We start from the raw sequence: 15,502 nt of genomic DNA, 5'->3' as shown, positions 1-15,502 counted from the left end.
AGTAAGTGTACCCATTAACCACCAAAATCTAAGTTCAGGTGTTTTTCATGGATGCTGACATGATTTATAAAGGAGATCATTTCTTATGAAGCAAGAAGTATCTCTCGTTTGAAAATGTATTCATTAGTTCATAAAGATTTTGGAATATAAAATAAAAATATTTTATGAAAAAGTCAAAAAGTCTGGCATGGACCTAATTGGTACTGTGACACCAGTTAAGCCCACCTCATGATTTATTTACAAAGTATATTAAATATTATTTTCAAATAATTTGAAACAGCAATATATGTATTCAGTAACATGTTGAATATTAAAAAAATAGGAGAAAAACCCTCCTGATTAAAGTCTTCCTGACTTCAGATGTAACCCCCTTTGTAATCATCAACATTTTCATGAGTAATTGTAATTACATTATACTTTTTTCCCCTCAGTAACTGTAACCGATTACACTTACGTTTATTTTGTAATTAAATTACGTAACGCCATTACATGTAACTAGTTACTCTCCAACACTGGTTATCGCCTCACCAACATTACGACACTTATGTAAGTCTAATATTTAGTCATTTATTTATTTATATAACGAATATTTTTCTCATTCAGTTACACAGAGGGAGACTCTGTATAATGTCTTATTTTGCCTTGTATTTAGATGTTAATTATTTAGTTATTCCGAAGACAGCTGACCTGAGCTCAGAGGAGGAGGAGGAGGAGGGGTTCACGTGACTAGCTCTAAACGCTACCCGTTCACGTGATGGGACATGTCAGTGAGGCTCTGACCGACGTCTAGACGCGTCTGTTGCTCACTGTCTACCCGAGGGACGTGCTTTTCTTTAACCAACATTAACTTTAGCCTCGCTTCTATCTGCAGACAAGCAGAGACACGTAAACAACGTCAGGAAGCCACTGGGTTTAAAACAAAGAGAGAGAAAGAAAGAGTGACGCTTCAGTTTTGGCTTTAGTCAGGTGCACCGAGTTGACCCACCTGCAGCCACCGAGCAGCGGCTCTCCTCTCCGGGCGTGTCCCCGTCGTTTTCTACGGGGATTAAAACACTGAAGTCTGGAGCTCCGCTGTGACCTGACTCCAAAAATGAAACTCTCTCACGCTTGCGGGGCGCTTATCATCGCCTGGTGTGTGGTTCTCGGTGAGTGTTTTGACCGTTTAACGTCGTCGCTGTCTTAACGTTACCTTTGGACCGGATGACGTCACGACACCTACAGTTATAAATTGACGTTAATCAATGCTAACCATATTAGCATAGACGACTGTTGTTGGTATCGTTATTATTATTACTACTATTGATTGGCACCCATAGTAGGTGTTGACTGAAGCTGAATCGATTAGTCGATTGAGAGAAAGTTAGTAGGGTGTTAATCGATTAATCGCTCCGAGTAACGTTAATTATACCAGCAGAAGATACGACACCAACCGCTAGTTTACGTTAATCAATTCTAACAATATTAGAATAGGGGACTGTTAGCATCATCATTATTATTATTATTATTATTATTATTGTTGTTATTATTATTGATTAGTCATTGTAGGTGTTGATTAAAGCTGAATCATTAGTTGACTAACAGAAAAATTAGTAGGGAAGCTGTGTTGGTAATCGATTAATCGTTTCGACCAGCAGAAGTGGTTGATAAGGTTAAGTTAGTAGTGATTTTGAGCTATTGTTATTTGGATACAGCACCTTATTATATAATTGGCATTCATTGATATTTTTACCACCAAGAAAATATCCAACAGCTTAATCAGTATTGAGAATAATCATTAACCTAGTTAGCTGCAGCTCCAGTGTAGCTAAACAGTCATATGTGTACATATTGTTTTAAGCATCAGACTGTTAAGTATAGCTGGAAATTATATTCACTCCCTGTTTGAATAATATATATTAAAAAGGGCCCTCTTGGTGTAGGCCAATAACCACTTGACCCAGTTGCAATTCAAAGATTCACATGGATCAGTATTATTGTTCATTTTATTTTAATATTTTTGTAGATCCAAAGGTCAGCTGTCAAAACAGATCAGAGTTGCCTGACATGTCCGTGGACTTTATTCAATTCTATTGTAGTTTAATGCCCCGGGTTTTGTTAATGTTGATAGGCAGCAGATCAGCCTCATTGTTTGAAGAGCTTCATGTGACTGCCCTGAGTTGCTTTGTGCAGTAGGGGCCTTCTGTCGGTGTTAGTTTATGACCCGCTTAATCGCTCTGAACACACAGACACCTGGTTGCTGACACAGGAAAAACAGGCCAATACAAGTGGTAGCTGGACTCAAATGTCAAGAGAGTAGATGCAGTGTTTTTTACCTCTTGATTTATATGTTGCTCTTTTAGTTTTGTGTATTTTAAAACATGATATTCTCTGTTTTAAGTTAGCACAACAATCACAGTAGGCATTGGTTTTGTTATCCACTCTGCATCTGGACTCTTTCTGGTCAAGTGACCTTAGAGTTTAAACTCCACTTCCAGCAATTTTACGATAACACGACATTGGAGTGTGTCAGATACCTGTCTGATTTGTTATTGTCTGTGCACGGGGCTTTGCTATCTGCAGCTTGACACGTTGTACACACTGCTGCTTTTACCTCATGATCTGATTGCGGTGTTGTGCAAACCGTCTCCTGTGTGTTTACAGGGTGAACAGTGAGGTGACAGCGGGGTCAAGTTTCAGCAAGGCAGCAGGGGAGAGAGAGAGTGTGTGACTGACAGAGAGAGTGCAGATTATATTCATTGGGGGAAAGCTGGAGGTGATGAGGAGAGGAGAGGGAAAGTGCGAAGAAGAAGAGAGATGGACGAGTTCAGTCAGTTTTCTCTTTAACAAGTGAGCCATGGTGGGAAACTCACACCACCCACAAGCCAAATGTTAAGTAAATGTGTCTTTTTAGCCATGCCCATTGTCATTTTTAGCTGTAAAAATATCAGTAGTGGTCATGGAGATTTTTAGACAGAGTATGTATTTTTTTCTTTGATCAAATTGATCAGTAAATAGCAGTCAGTGTCAGCGCTTTTGGAAAGTTGACCAAAGAGGAACGGGTCACAGTCATTCCGTACGTAATTGCTTCAGCTTCTTTGAGTCATTTGGGAAGTCTTGAAGCAAGTGGGGAAACTTTCAATATTGCGTTACTGTGAAGGGTTTTTAAGGATATGAGCTGTGAGGTTGATAAGTACATGTATCCTGAATAGCGACTGTGGTCCCCAAACAGTATGTTCGAGAATTACAGCCACTATTTCACACACAGACACACACACAAACACACACAGCAGTGAGTTGGCAGTTTCCTGGATGCGCTGGTATTAATACCTCACAATGTGAGTTTGCCCGCTGCCAGGTTGGATGAGTTGCCAGTTGGTTATTCTGTTCACACGCAGCGAGAATTTGGAGCTAACGGATATGATTTCCTCACTCAGGGATTCAATTACACCTGTCAGAGATCTGGAGCAGCTCTGGTTAATTAGCTCTGTGATACTGTTTGCAGAACAATCACAAGGAGTCTATGCTGCAGCCCTGGTTTCTCACTTGTGGCTCTCTGCAGACCCCTGGTGGTAGTTTTAGGTAACTGCTTTACTGTGTATGTAGGACAAGGTGTCATGTAACACTGGTAACACTGTTACCTTTATCTAACCAGGCATGTTAAATAAAAACCAGAGGACCCAGATACCAAATACTTATTCAATATATAATCATGCATTCCAGTATCAACATTGTAAAGTTATGACTCACAAATTGACATTTAAGCATAATTATCAGTACTATAAATTTGTACATAATTATATAATCAGCTGATAATCAGTGTTTTTCCAGTACATTTTCAGTTCCTATCATAATCCAGCCCAAAGTGATAGACAGAAATAATCTTACTTTTCATGATTTTATGCATTTTAGCTGTCTTGAAATGTTTGGTTTTTTTCACGTTAATGTAATTTCATAATGTCCTCATCTACAGGCTGCGTTCAGGCCGTCACTCTCGAAGTGAAGGAGGGGGACTCCACCTGCATCGAGGCTCAGCTTTCTGCATCATTCTCCATCACCTACAACACCTCCAGCAGCACGGTATTTACAGTTGAAGCAATATTCTCTGTGAGCGTGTAACATTGAGATATATCTTAAAGGGGACATGTCATTCTTTTTGTTTTCTTTTTCCTTTAATTCTTATACAATGTCAGATGTCAGTGTTAAACAGGGTTAAAGTTCAAAAACTTGAGTTATGTAAAATGCTCCCTGCAACGCAAAAAGCTCAGGCTGCTCTGAAAACTTTGTATGCAAAGTTACCTCGACTTCCTCCTCATCATGACCTCAGATTGTTTAGGTGTGCCAACAAATGGCCATCTGTTTTGTAGCTTTTGTTGCTGAGGTTGATTTGACTTTAGATTTGGCTCGAATATGTTTTGACATATATGAGAAGTTTCCATTTCAAGTAAAGAATACGAAAAAGAAGTGAAATCCTACTACTACTGTTTGTTTGTGTAACATCCCGAGCCGAGGGCAGCCTTAGAGACACATGGGGCTTAAATGGGCTGAACTGAGGGGCTGCACAAAGAGTCAGTAGAAAAGTTTTTCTAACTGTAAGAGTCCCAGAACACATATATAGAAGTGTGCATGATATGTCACCTTTATCAAACCCCCAGTTTCATCAGTTTATTGCCTGTGTTGTATCTCAAGGTGAACGTACCATTTGTCTTTCCTCAGAGGACAGTGCAGGTACCCCTGCCCGACTCCGCCACAGTCGACCCAGGCAGCAGCTCGTGCGGCACTGACGGCAGCAGCTTACCATGGCTGGTGGCAGTGTTTGGATCCGGCAACGCGCTGGGGCTGAGCTTTACAACCAATGGAAGTCTGTACAGTGTTGCAAACCTGACGCTGCAGTACAACCTCAGCGACTCCTCCACCTTCCCTGAGGCCAACAGCTCTGGTGAGAACAAACAGATGCAATTGGTTGTTAAATGCGTTTAAAAGATTTTTTGTTTTTCAAGCACAAAAAAATAAAAGGATTTATGTACAATAAGAACAACATGGAAGCAAATCCCATAGACACTGTGGACTTTAAAGTAATTTGTTGCTTTTTATGTTAATTTACTAGATGTGGTCACCTTGGCGTTGGCTTCAGTTGGGATCTGGGCACCGATCAACACCACCTACCGCTGTATGAGCGCCACCCCTTTCAGAGTTGGCGAAGCAACTGTGACGTTCTCTGATATGAAACTGGAGGCGTACATGCCAGAAAATGATCTGAGTCCAACTGGTACGACATTTATTGTGTGTTTAAGCTGTTGTGTGTTTGCCCTATTACCTATTTTGTGATCATTTTTCTTGTCACAGAAAGCATATGTATGGCAGATCAGGCCAGTACCGCAGCTCCACCTACTACTGCCAGTACTACAACGACTGTAGCTCCAGCACCAACACCAGCAGGGACGCCTGAACGCGGCAGCTACTCTATAAAAAACAGGAACGGCACAGATTGTCTCCTGGCCCAAATGGGACTGCAGCTCAATGTCTCCTATTTCTCTCTATCTCAGAATAAGGTATTATAGAGGTCTACGAGCAAAGACAACTTATAGAAAAGTAATCAATAAATTAACTTAGTATAAACCTGGTTTGTCTTTTTCTACTTTTTCAGACTATTCAAGAAATAACAAATCTCACTCCCAATCTGACAAGTTCATCGGGATCATGTGAAGCCAGCAGTGCTACCTTAGTTTTGACCCAGGAGCAAACCACTGTGCTGAACTTCACCTTCACTCTGGTAAAATCATCGTTCTTTTGAGAGTAGCTACTCATAGTGTGTGTGTGTGTGTGTGTGTGTATACAAGTTTTATCCAACCCTCTCTCCTCCCACCCGTAGAACTCCACGACCAACAAGTACCACCTGAGTGGGATAAATCTTCTGGCTAGTTGGTCCGATATGCCTGGTATGTCACATGTCACAGGCATACATGCTTTTCTTCTCGGCTCTGATTAACTTAGTTCAAACAGATACTAATCCTTCTCTCCTTCTCCCTCTCCCTCTCTCTCTCCCTCTCTCTCTCTAGCTCCCTTATTAGCCAGTAACACCAGTCTGAACTACCTGCGGAGTACACTGGGGCGCTCGTACATGTGCAATGCAGAGCAAACTCTAGCTGTGGTGCCGACCTTCTCTCTCAACACATTTAAGCTGCAGGTCCAGCCTTTTGGAGTCACTACCAACCAGTTTGCCACAGGTACATTTATCATCTCTGCTGTGATCCACTTTATCCAAACTGTCTTGGGGCGGCTGTGGCTCAGGAGGTAGAGCAGTCGTCCTTCAATTGGAAGATTCCAATAGTTAATGCACCTACACTAAGAACTGTATCAACCACTCTTATGGCTCTGGCTAATTACTGAAAGTTGTCAGCCATGCAAAATTATGGTTGTCTCAGTTTTACCGTGTAGATTTTATTCATACAGAAATGTATAAAAAGGCCACCACATACATCACGTCTCTTAAATCAAAATCTTAACATAACTTTTCCTTCTTGTGTTTTCTCTCTCTCCAGCGGAGGAGTGTCAGATGGACCAGGACCAGATGCTCATCCCCATCATTGTGGGAGCAGCTCTTGCCGGCCTGGTGCTGATCGTCCTCATCGCATACCTAATAGGCAGGAAGAGGAGCCACGCTGGATACCAGACTATCTGAGCGGAGCCCTCTTTTATCCCTGAACCCGACAGACTGAATGGTGGAGAGACGGATTTGTGCGTGTGTGAACGATGGAGTAATAGAATGTGGACACGAGTGAATGGTAACAAATGTTACTGTGGTGAGTGCATGTTCCTGCATATCCTATGTGACCTCTGGATATTTTAATTTCCCTTCACTTTCTCTGTGGATGATGAAGAGAAGCCAAACCTGAACCTGGTGTGCATCTTGATGAAGCCTGAGGGGGGGGGACTGAGTCTCCACCTTAATCCAGGATGAAGGCAGTTTGAATCTACGCTGGCAAGTTCACCGTCAGCTGTTTGGCTTTACACCGCCCTGTGCTGTTATCGTTTCATTATCTTCTTGGAATGGGTTGAATTTGCTTGAACTGCTGTTCATTGTTTTTAGATGTGTTATTATTTATAAAGAATCATTTAATATCCCAAAATGCAGATAACGAGGCAGAGAGGCGATCAGATGAACCACAGGACAAAGATATATTTTTTAAAAAGCTCCACTGCTGTTGGTTAAAGGTTTGACAGTTAATGACGTCTGTGTTCAAACATTTTAGTTCTCTTAGTACTCTTATCCTTACGCCTACACATGCTCACACGCATTTCCTTTTTTTTTTTACTACATGAGCATGAGTTAATCCCAGCAACTTTACGAAAAGGGAAAGTATCAAATGTCTATCATTTCCCATCATACTCCTCTTCAGCAGAGACTGACAGAAGCCTTCAGTGCACCAAAGCAGTTTAATTCAACTAATTAAACTCAAAACCACGATGATACAAATGTGGGTTGCTGCTTTGTGTAATCCGTGTGTGGTGGTGCGGCCCAACACTGAACGCAACCCTGTATTATAAAAATGTTTTTGACAGGAAAAGTGAACACAGGTTAATTTTTTTTAATCTTCTCCCAGCCTCTGCCACAAGAAATGTTAATATGAAGTGTAGTGATTTGATCTTTTATGTTTATAGAAGATGGTTTGATCTCGTTTTCTATTATGTATCTTAGTGAAAGATAATAAAAACATCAAAAGTATGGTGTTGATTTCTGTGAATATTTCATTCAACAGTACCTTTTTAATACATGTGTCATCCTGTTCTGTGTTAGATTAATATCGATGTTTACTCCAAGCTGTTCAACATTACACAGGATACTCTGGGATCAATGCCACGGTTATTTTTGACCCATGAAATAAAAATCTGATATCAGTGCCTAACTGTTTAAAGGGCCACAAACTGGACACACCATTGTTTGCAAAAGAGAGCAGCCATGTTTGAATCATCACAGTGTAATTGAAATAAAAGGTTGAGGTCAGGAACTATGAATCAGACACTGAAATGTTTAAAGGAAATCTGAGTTTTTTGTTATGAAATTAATATAATTCACATTCAGATACTTCATGTAGTGCCAGCATTGTTTTTTCATTCGTCAATCAATTTTGAATTCACCTCAAAGAACAATTAGTTAACATTATTTACAATATTCAAGACTAAGACGACAGTGTATAATACAGTAGGCAGGTTTTTGTTGGGCGTGCTTACAGTGTGCAACATTTTTTCTGACCTGACATCTGCTGCCAAGCCTTTTCTCTTCAGTGTATCTGGAATAAAGTGCATAATTCCACATTTTAGCAAAAGAAGAAAATATCACCTTAAAACACACTACATGTCAGTTTCAACTGGAATCAATAGGTTAGCACATTGCTAAGAATATTCTCATGAGATCATATATTTACATTTAAGTTTTATCATCTCAACAATAATGTTTAAGACAAGAAGTACACGTAGTAGTCACTGTGACATGGAGTCACTTAAAGGTGCAAACAAGCCGTTCATCCCAGTGGAATGTGTGTACTGAGTTTCAAGCAACTATCAGTCAGTTTGGGTCAGGACTCCTCTGCGATGATGCGGGATCGACATGTAGTCCGGAGCTTAGTCAAGGTTGCAAAGGAGAGACTTCCTGGTTCAGTGAAGATTTTCTAGGAAAGACAAGAAACAAGGTGGGATTAAAAGATTAAAGAGAGCAAATTAAAATGGACGTCCTGATCTTTCCTCCACTGATATGTCACTCCTGATAAAAAAATGTCCCATCACTGCTAGTTATTTATTTACCTGCATGAAAGTGTGACATTCATCCACAAATGGTCCGTGGGTGATCTGTTTGAAGTTTTGGCAGACGTCTGGCAGCGACTGGGCCTGCTGAATCAGATCCTGGTTGTGGTGGATCAATGTCAGAGCAACACGGAACAGGATTTTAGAGCCCTCGTAGAACAAGCAATCCCAAATACGCAGAACGGTCTGCAGAAAAATAAGAAACAAAGGAGTCACTTCCACCCGTGAACAGGTGCACACTGATGAAGTTCAAGCTGCGGTCTGAACAAGCTTTAAACAAAAGCTGCCACACAGTTTGTTGTCAAGCTTTCCTTCAGTTCTCTTACAGAGCTCTACATGGTCAGATATCTGCCTACATCAGAGATTAACTGCAGCTCTGTGTCACCCGCCGTCTCTAAGGTCTTCTGATCAGGGTTTGCTGCTTTTCCTATGACATGGCTTTGGAACTCCCTCAAATTGGATTTAAGGTCTGTGGACACCTTTCATTAAAAAGCAGCTCAAAACCCCTTTGTTCAGAAATACTTTTGTGCAGTTTTCTATCTTCTATTTATTCTGTGTTTTCTTGTGTTTCCTGTCTGTACGTTTTTGCATCATTTCCTCAGTGAAACACTTTGTGACACCTCTCCTTTTTAAAGGTGCGATATAAATAGTTTAGAATAAAGACATTTCCATGCACGATATAAATGACTACAAGTGAACTTCAGTGACATTTTGAGACCATTAAGACTACAATTAAGGCTTCCTGTGATGAAACACACACACACATACACACATACACACATGCACACACACTTTACACTCACCTCTACTGGCAGGACGTCTATATAGAGACAGATGAACCACCGGGACACCACCAGGGTCCACATGACATTGTGATCCACCATGGTCTGCCACACTCTGGGGACTTTCATCTTCACCAGTTCCCCCAACACCTCCTGGTCAGTCTTCAGCCCCAGCATGGCTGGAGAGTAGTAGTCTGTAACCAGACATACACAACAGTGATCAAGTGCCCACGTTGTGTCAAATACAAAACATTTCAACATCACTCCTGTGATAGTTGTGCTTCCATGAAATTCACAAACAAGGAAAATTTGTAATGGAAAATCTCGTATTTACATTTCCTTGTTTGACAGAGTACAAGATACAAGTGAAAACACGCTGTAGGTTTTAAGCCACGGAAAGATAAAGACCATGTGACCTGAGTTATTCTTATCCCAGAGTGAAGGGACAACCAGAACACCTATACACACACAGACCAGAGTGGTGGCAGGTATCCACACACACCTGGTAAAATTCTGCCCAGTAGTGCATCCATCAGCCAGAAGGATTTCTCTTCATCTTTTGTGATGATAAGTAGGTATCCAGCTATGAAGTTCATCCCCTGAAGACAAATGGGAGACACACTAAGTTTAGACACAGTTCGTACAAGCTTTCATTAATGGCTGGAGAGCTCTTCAAAAAAAGCATCTAGATGAGAGACGAGTAGGTGTGCACTGGGCATTAAATAAGGAGACAAAAAACATTATACTGAAAGAGGCTACATGCATATGATTAGAGAAGGATGGGTTCTGGTTATACTGCATGAGAGATGTAACCATTCATACAGTCCTGCTGCCTGTTTGAATTGCAAAACAAGCTGCTATGAATGAAATTTGCCTTCCAAATGCTAATAATTAACATAGAGCTATACTGTGCTGACAAAGACACAAAGTCTTATTTTAGACACAAAAGCGTTGACTAAGATTTGGAAAACTTACTAAGTAAGTTTTGATAATACTGCAGTGCTGCAAAATCAATGATTAAAAAACACTTTTTCATGCACTTTCATATTATATCATTCTGTGTATGTTTCCATTAATTTAGTTTAGAATAATAAAAAGTGTTTGACATATGTCAATTTCTCTTAATTTTGTCCCATAATCCTCAATAATAATGGACTGAATCCTTCACTACAAATTTCTGTCATATACTATAGCACTAAAAACTACAATGAACCCAACATTACAAACACTGCATTATAATGCAATGCATCATAATACTAAAACTGTTCTGACTGACACCCTTCAAAATTCAACTCATTCACAGATCCCAACTTAATTATCCGTGGCTATGAGAATGGTATTATGCAAAGTCCATTTCAGCTGGATCTTAAGTAGCAAAGCGTTACCTGACAGTAGCCCACAGCTGGATTGTGGTGACCATAAGCCAGCAGCACGTTGTGCAGAGCTTTCTGCAGACACGGGTTGGATGTCTTGCGGAACTGGATGTTGTCTGGAAATGTTCTGTGTAAGTCTGAAAAACACAAAAAAACCACACTCATTACCTTTATGTTGCGTGCTTGTCTGTGACGGACACAACACAAAAGCACATTTAAAAGAAGCCGGACAGAGAGAGTTAGTTTTACATTTAAAATAGAAAACTTTAACATTGGTCATATATTGAAATTATGTCTAAATACTTTAACAGGTGAACAGCATTTTTATTTTGTTTTTGTTAGTGTAACACTACAGGTGATTGCTGGTGGCACATACTTGCTCACAGTTGCAGCACGATAAGAGACCTCTGAGTAACTAGGCTAAGTGAGAGGTGACACGAGGCAACGATTCAGCATACGGAATCAGTCAGTGAGAAGACTGACTGGTTATTAAGACGACATTTCTTTATCTTTCTGCCTCTGAATTTTCTTTTTTCAGAATCAAAACAACCACATGATGCCAATGCCTGTGCATACTTAAGAGTGCCAGCTACTGTATGACACTTTTACCGTGGCATTAACCTGGTTGGCTAATTCATTTTGTATGTTTGTGATGACCTTTGAATAACTGTTATTCCCTCAGCTGAAGTTACTTTGCTGTGTTCAAGAGCCACACAGAAGACATGAGGAGCACCTGTGTGTCTCTGAGTTGTTTGAGGTCGGCTCAATCTCTCAGAGCTCTACAGGAGGAGTAAGCTTACTGTACACATCCTTTACAGTCTGACCTGTGCAGATGGTCTCCACCAGTTTGGGGTCATGCTGGGCTCCAAGCAGGGACTGGTAGTAACCTGGGTTCTTCTCTAGCTGGTCTTGAGCGCCACTAGCTGCCATCCAGATCAGGGTCCGGTGCTCATTGGGGATCCCCTTACGTACATAACGCTTTACTGAATTTGAGGAAAAACATTCAAGTTTAGTATCAAATTTTACTGCACACAAGTGACTGCTGAGAGGAAACTTACACACTTACATTTCACATTCTTCTGCACCTTTCTTTTGCCCTTCAGTAGTTTGGACCACTTGATGGATCGTCGGGTAAGCACGACTAGATACTCAGACATCAGCTCCTCATATGAGTCATAGTCAAAGTCATCCGAGCGCTCAAAGCCATATGGATCCACACTGGGCCAAAAAACACAAAGTTAAAAAATATTATCACATCAAAGGATTGTTTTCAGTCTATGTTTCTAAATCCTCCTCAGAATTAAGAGGACTCGCATTAGATCACTGTAAACCTCATATTAATTGAAGGGGTTTACGCCATCCTAGATCTATGCAGTATTCATTTATATAGATCTAAGTGAGCTGAAATCTGTTTGGACTCATTGATGCTTCATTGAAATAAAACAAATTAGTGGATAAGTCAGGTGAACTTGTCCAAGAGCACCAAATGCTTATTTATGGTGGCGTATAGTTCATGATGTATGTTCATACTGTACTGTGTTTATGTGCTTTTACTTAACCTACTATGATGTTATTTATTGTGTTTGAGGCAAGACTGAAAACAAACTAACATCCGGTTGAATATAACTTTTCATTTATAATGAATTTAAAATGAGTTTTATATTTTACTTGGTGCCAAAAACATATTAAACTGTATTAATCCAGTATCATAACTGTATGTTTGTAGCATTTAGGCCTCGTCCTCCCCACTTAAATAGCCCCTTATTCAGGCATAACTTAATTGGATGAAGCCATTATAGCACAAAATAGACAAGTGGTTCTGTTTTATTAGAATAATGTATATATAGCCAATTACCTACACCTACTGTGTGGTGGCGGGTGTGGGTGGCTCAACCCAATGCCTTAAAGATGCTTAGGTAACACATTAATCCTCCTGCAGCTTAACCCTTCCACACGAGACATCCCTGAAGAGGAAATGCACCTCCAGCAGTGTGGTTTGTCACTGGATCTGTTTTGAAAAGCTTGAGCCCAACAGACTACACTAATAAAACCACCTTACTGTATATCAAACACAGCCCAGTGTTTAACTAGTGCGGCTGTATAAACACTAGCTGAAATTAAAAGGTATCATTATGTAAATGTCATGGTACTCATCGGAGAATGACCATGTTGCCAAAATACAAGGATGACAACAAACCAATTACATGTAACAGCATGATGTTTGTGAACGAGGCAGCTGGTTTACAGGGGTCATCACTGTTTTTTTGAAATGTGAAAACAGCCCCCCCGCCCTCATTTAAAAAAAATAACATGTAACATATACTGCAGAGTTCAGCATGAAACTTTAAAGATTCAACTTTATGATCACTTTGGTAGCTGTAGTTTATGGTGCCGTTGAATTATTTTGCACTTTGAACTGAAAGGTGCTTTAATGTTTTTATCCACCCTTAATAATACACAGTAAATGAGTTGGACGAACCATTACACTGAGTGGTATTTCTTATGGGACGCACAATATATTAAAAACACCTCGATAATGCAATACAGCTCAACAGCACTATAAAATACAGCCCCCAAAATGACCATAAATTAGAATCAGTTCCTCTCCAACATACATAAGCTGAATATTAAAACCTTCATCAAAGTAGGATTTATTGCAGCTCTGTTGTAATAAACTGCATCAGTTGTGGTTATATTTACAGGCACACTGTCTTTGTGCATTTTGATGTATAATGTAAAATACATTTGGAAAATTTGATATGTATTATCATGGGACATGACTAAAAATGTGTTCAACCTCTGGTGGACCTGGATAGCAAATCCATATTGATGTACAACAAGCACATTAAGTATATTTCTTTATATTAGGAATAGGCAATGTATTGATATTATATCAGTTTTGTGATATGGAATAAGTCTTGTTGTTGTTTTTGTTTTAAAGGCTGCATTACAGTAAAGTGATACAATTTCCTGAACTTACATTACTTATATTATTTGCATTTACAAAGCAGCAATAGCCATCCCTACACTATTGCAACAATATCAATAATTTCAATACATTTGGGTCAAAAATATAATTGGATTTTGTCCATATCACCAAGCCATACTATTTTTATCTGTCAAGACACCTTTGGACTGCAGATAGTTTCAAGAGTATCTTAATACACTCACCGGCCTCTTCATTAGGAACACCTGTGTAATCTAATTCAATTCAACAGCTTTGTCATGAATCCTATTTTTTTAAGTTTATACATTTTCAGTTTTTGTTGACATTGTCAAAAAGGTGATAATTCTACTTTATGTTTATTGCTGAGGTCATACTAAGAGGTGGTGGGATACTTAGGTGAATTATATTGACTGGTGTTCCGAATATTTTGCCACTGCTGTGTATGTGTGGACAAAATATTAGGAACACCAGTCAGTATAATGCACCTTAGTACACCACCATCACCCACTATGACGTGAATAATAATCATAAAGCTGAATTATCACCTTTTTTGACAATGTTAACAAAAACTGAAAATCTATAAGTGTTATATATGTAGATTCAGTAGCAGAGCTGTTGTATTGGATACATAATGAAGAGGCCAGTGATACAAATATCACAGTACAGTTGAACTATTACGAATTGTATATTAATATTGCATATTTGTATATTAATATTGCATATTTGTATATTATTATTGTATATTTGTCACAAGTTATCGAGATATTGAAATAAGACAGCGTTAATTAGTCGAGTAATGTTTATAAGGTTATCTAAAGTTAGCTTTTCCCTTTTTCTCCTCTAGTTTAAGTGATGAATAAACCTGCTTCTGGATGGACTTTAAGCAGCTAAATTACTAAACTGCAACTGAACTCGATAAAATATGCTGTAGTATAGTATTTCCAAATGTTTTAGCAGGTTTTAGCTACTTTTTAAGGTTACCTGTCGACTCTTTCTTTAGCTCTCCCGTCGGCTGAGCGGCTCCGGTCGGTCGGTTTGTCCTTCTTCTCCATGGCCGCTAAAGTCAGTGAAATCCTGAAAATCCCTGCAAGAGTCTCAACATGTATCCACCTTGTTGGTTTTCTCCCAGAGAGCAAAAGCTTTGCTCAAGTTTCTTCTTTCAAAGTCACAGTTTTTTAAAGTTGAGGTAGCTTTAAGTTAACGATTACTTTTTCACTTTCTCCATGTTTGTGAACCGGGTAGCCTATAAATGTGCTGCTTTTCCCCCGGGATTATCGCTTCATAGCTGTTCTTGATACGGGAAAGCAGTGGGAAAAAACACTCTTTCACCCTTTCCTCAAACCAATGGCGTTTTTTCGTTTGGCTTTTCGGGATAATTTTAAGGATCCGCCTATGTCCCAGCTGTATGGAGAAAGCAGTTTTCCATGAGTTTTATCGCCATCCACATGCACCTGCTGCTGCTGCTGCTACTGCTGCTCCCTCTGGACTCGGAGTACAACAACACACTGACCTGCAGCTCTACTAACAACATACACACATAAACGACAAGGTTGATGCTATCTAAAGTAGTCCAGGTCAACATCAATCCTGTGCTTCCTTCACGCACAAGTCCAGGGTAGATT

At 39.8% G+C, this 15,502-nt stretch overlaps 2 protein-coding genes across 2 annotated transcripts; one reads left to right on the top strand and one right to left on the bottom strand.

Annotated features, from left to right (window-relative positions):
• The first annotated feature begins 769 nt into the window (after positions 1-769).
• lamp1a (lysosomal associated membrane protein 1a) lies at positions 770-7,702 on the top strand. The gene is made up of 9 exons (XM_062423987.1): positions 770-1,145; positions 3,950-4,056; positions 4,693-4,915; positions 5,084-5,245; positions 5,323-5,528; positions 5,624-5,749; positions 5,849-5,915; positions 6,036-6,203; positions 6,519-7,702. Exons 1-9 carry the CDS (start codon positions 1,091-1,093, stop codon positions 6,656-6,658), a joined length of 1,254 nt encoding a protein of 417 aa, XP_062279971.1. The 5' UTR covers positions 770-1,090; the 3' UTR covers positions 6,659-7,702.
• Positions 7,703-7,803: 101 nt separating this feature from the next.
• Positions 7,804-15,502, bottom strand: grtp1a (growth hormone regulated TBC protein 1a). Its single transcript, XM_062423999.1, has 8 exons — positions 14,862-15,502; positions 12,000-12,151; positions 11,758-11,916; positions 10,946-11,070; positions 10,063-10,159; positions 9,582-9,754; positions 8,779-8,964; positions 7,804-8,645 (listed from the first exon to the last, which is right to left on the bottom strand). The coding sequence occupies exons 1-8, from the start codon at positions 14,930-14,932 to the stop codon at positions 8,553-8,555; spliced, it is 1,056 nt and encodes a 351-aa protein (XP_062279983.1). The 5' UTR covers positions 14,933-15,502; the 3' UTR covers positions 7,804-8,552.

This window comes from Scomber scombrus, chromosome 1 (assembly GCF_963691925.1).
Source record: "Scomber scombrus chromosome 1, fScoSco1.1, whole genome shotgun sequence".
NCBI lineage: Eukaryota > Metazoa > Chordata > Actinopteri > Scombriformes > Scombridae > Scomber > Scomber scombrus.
The sequence above is the reverse complement of the archived record's forward strand: the minus strand, read 5'-3'. Positions and strand labels throughout refer to the sequence as shown.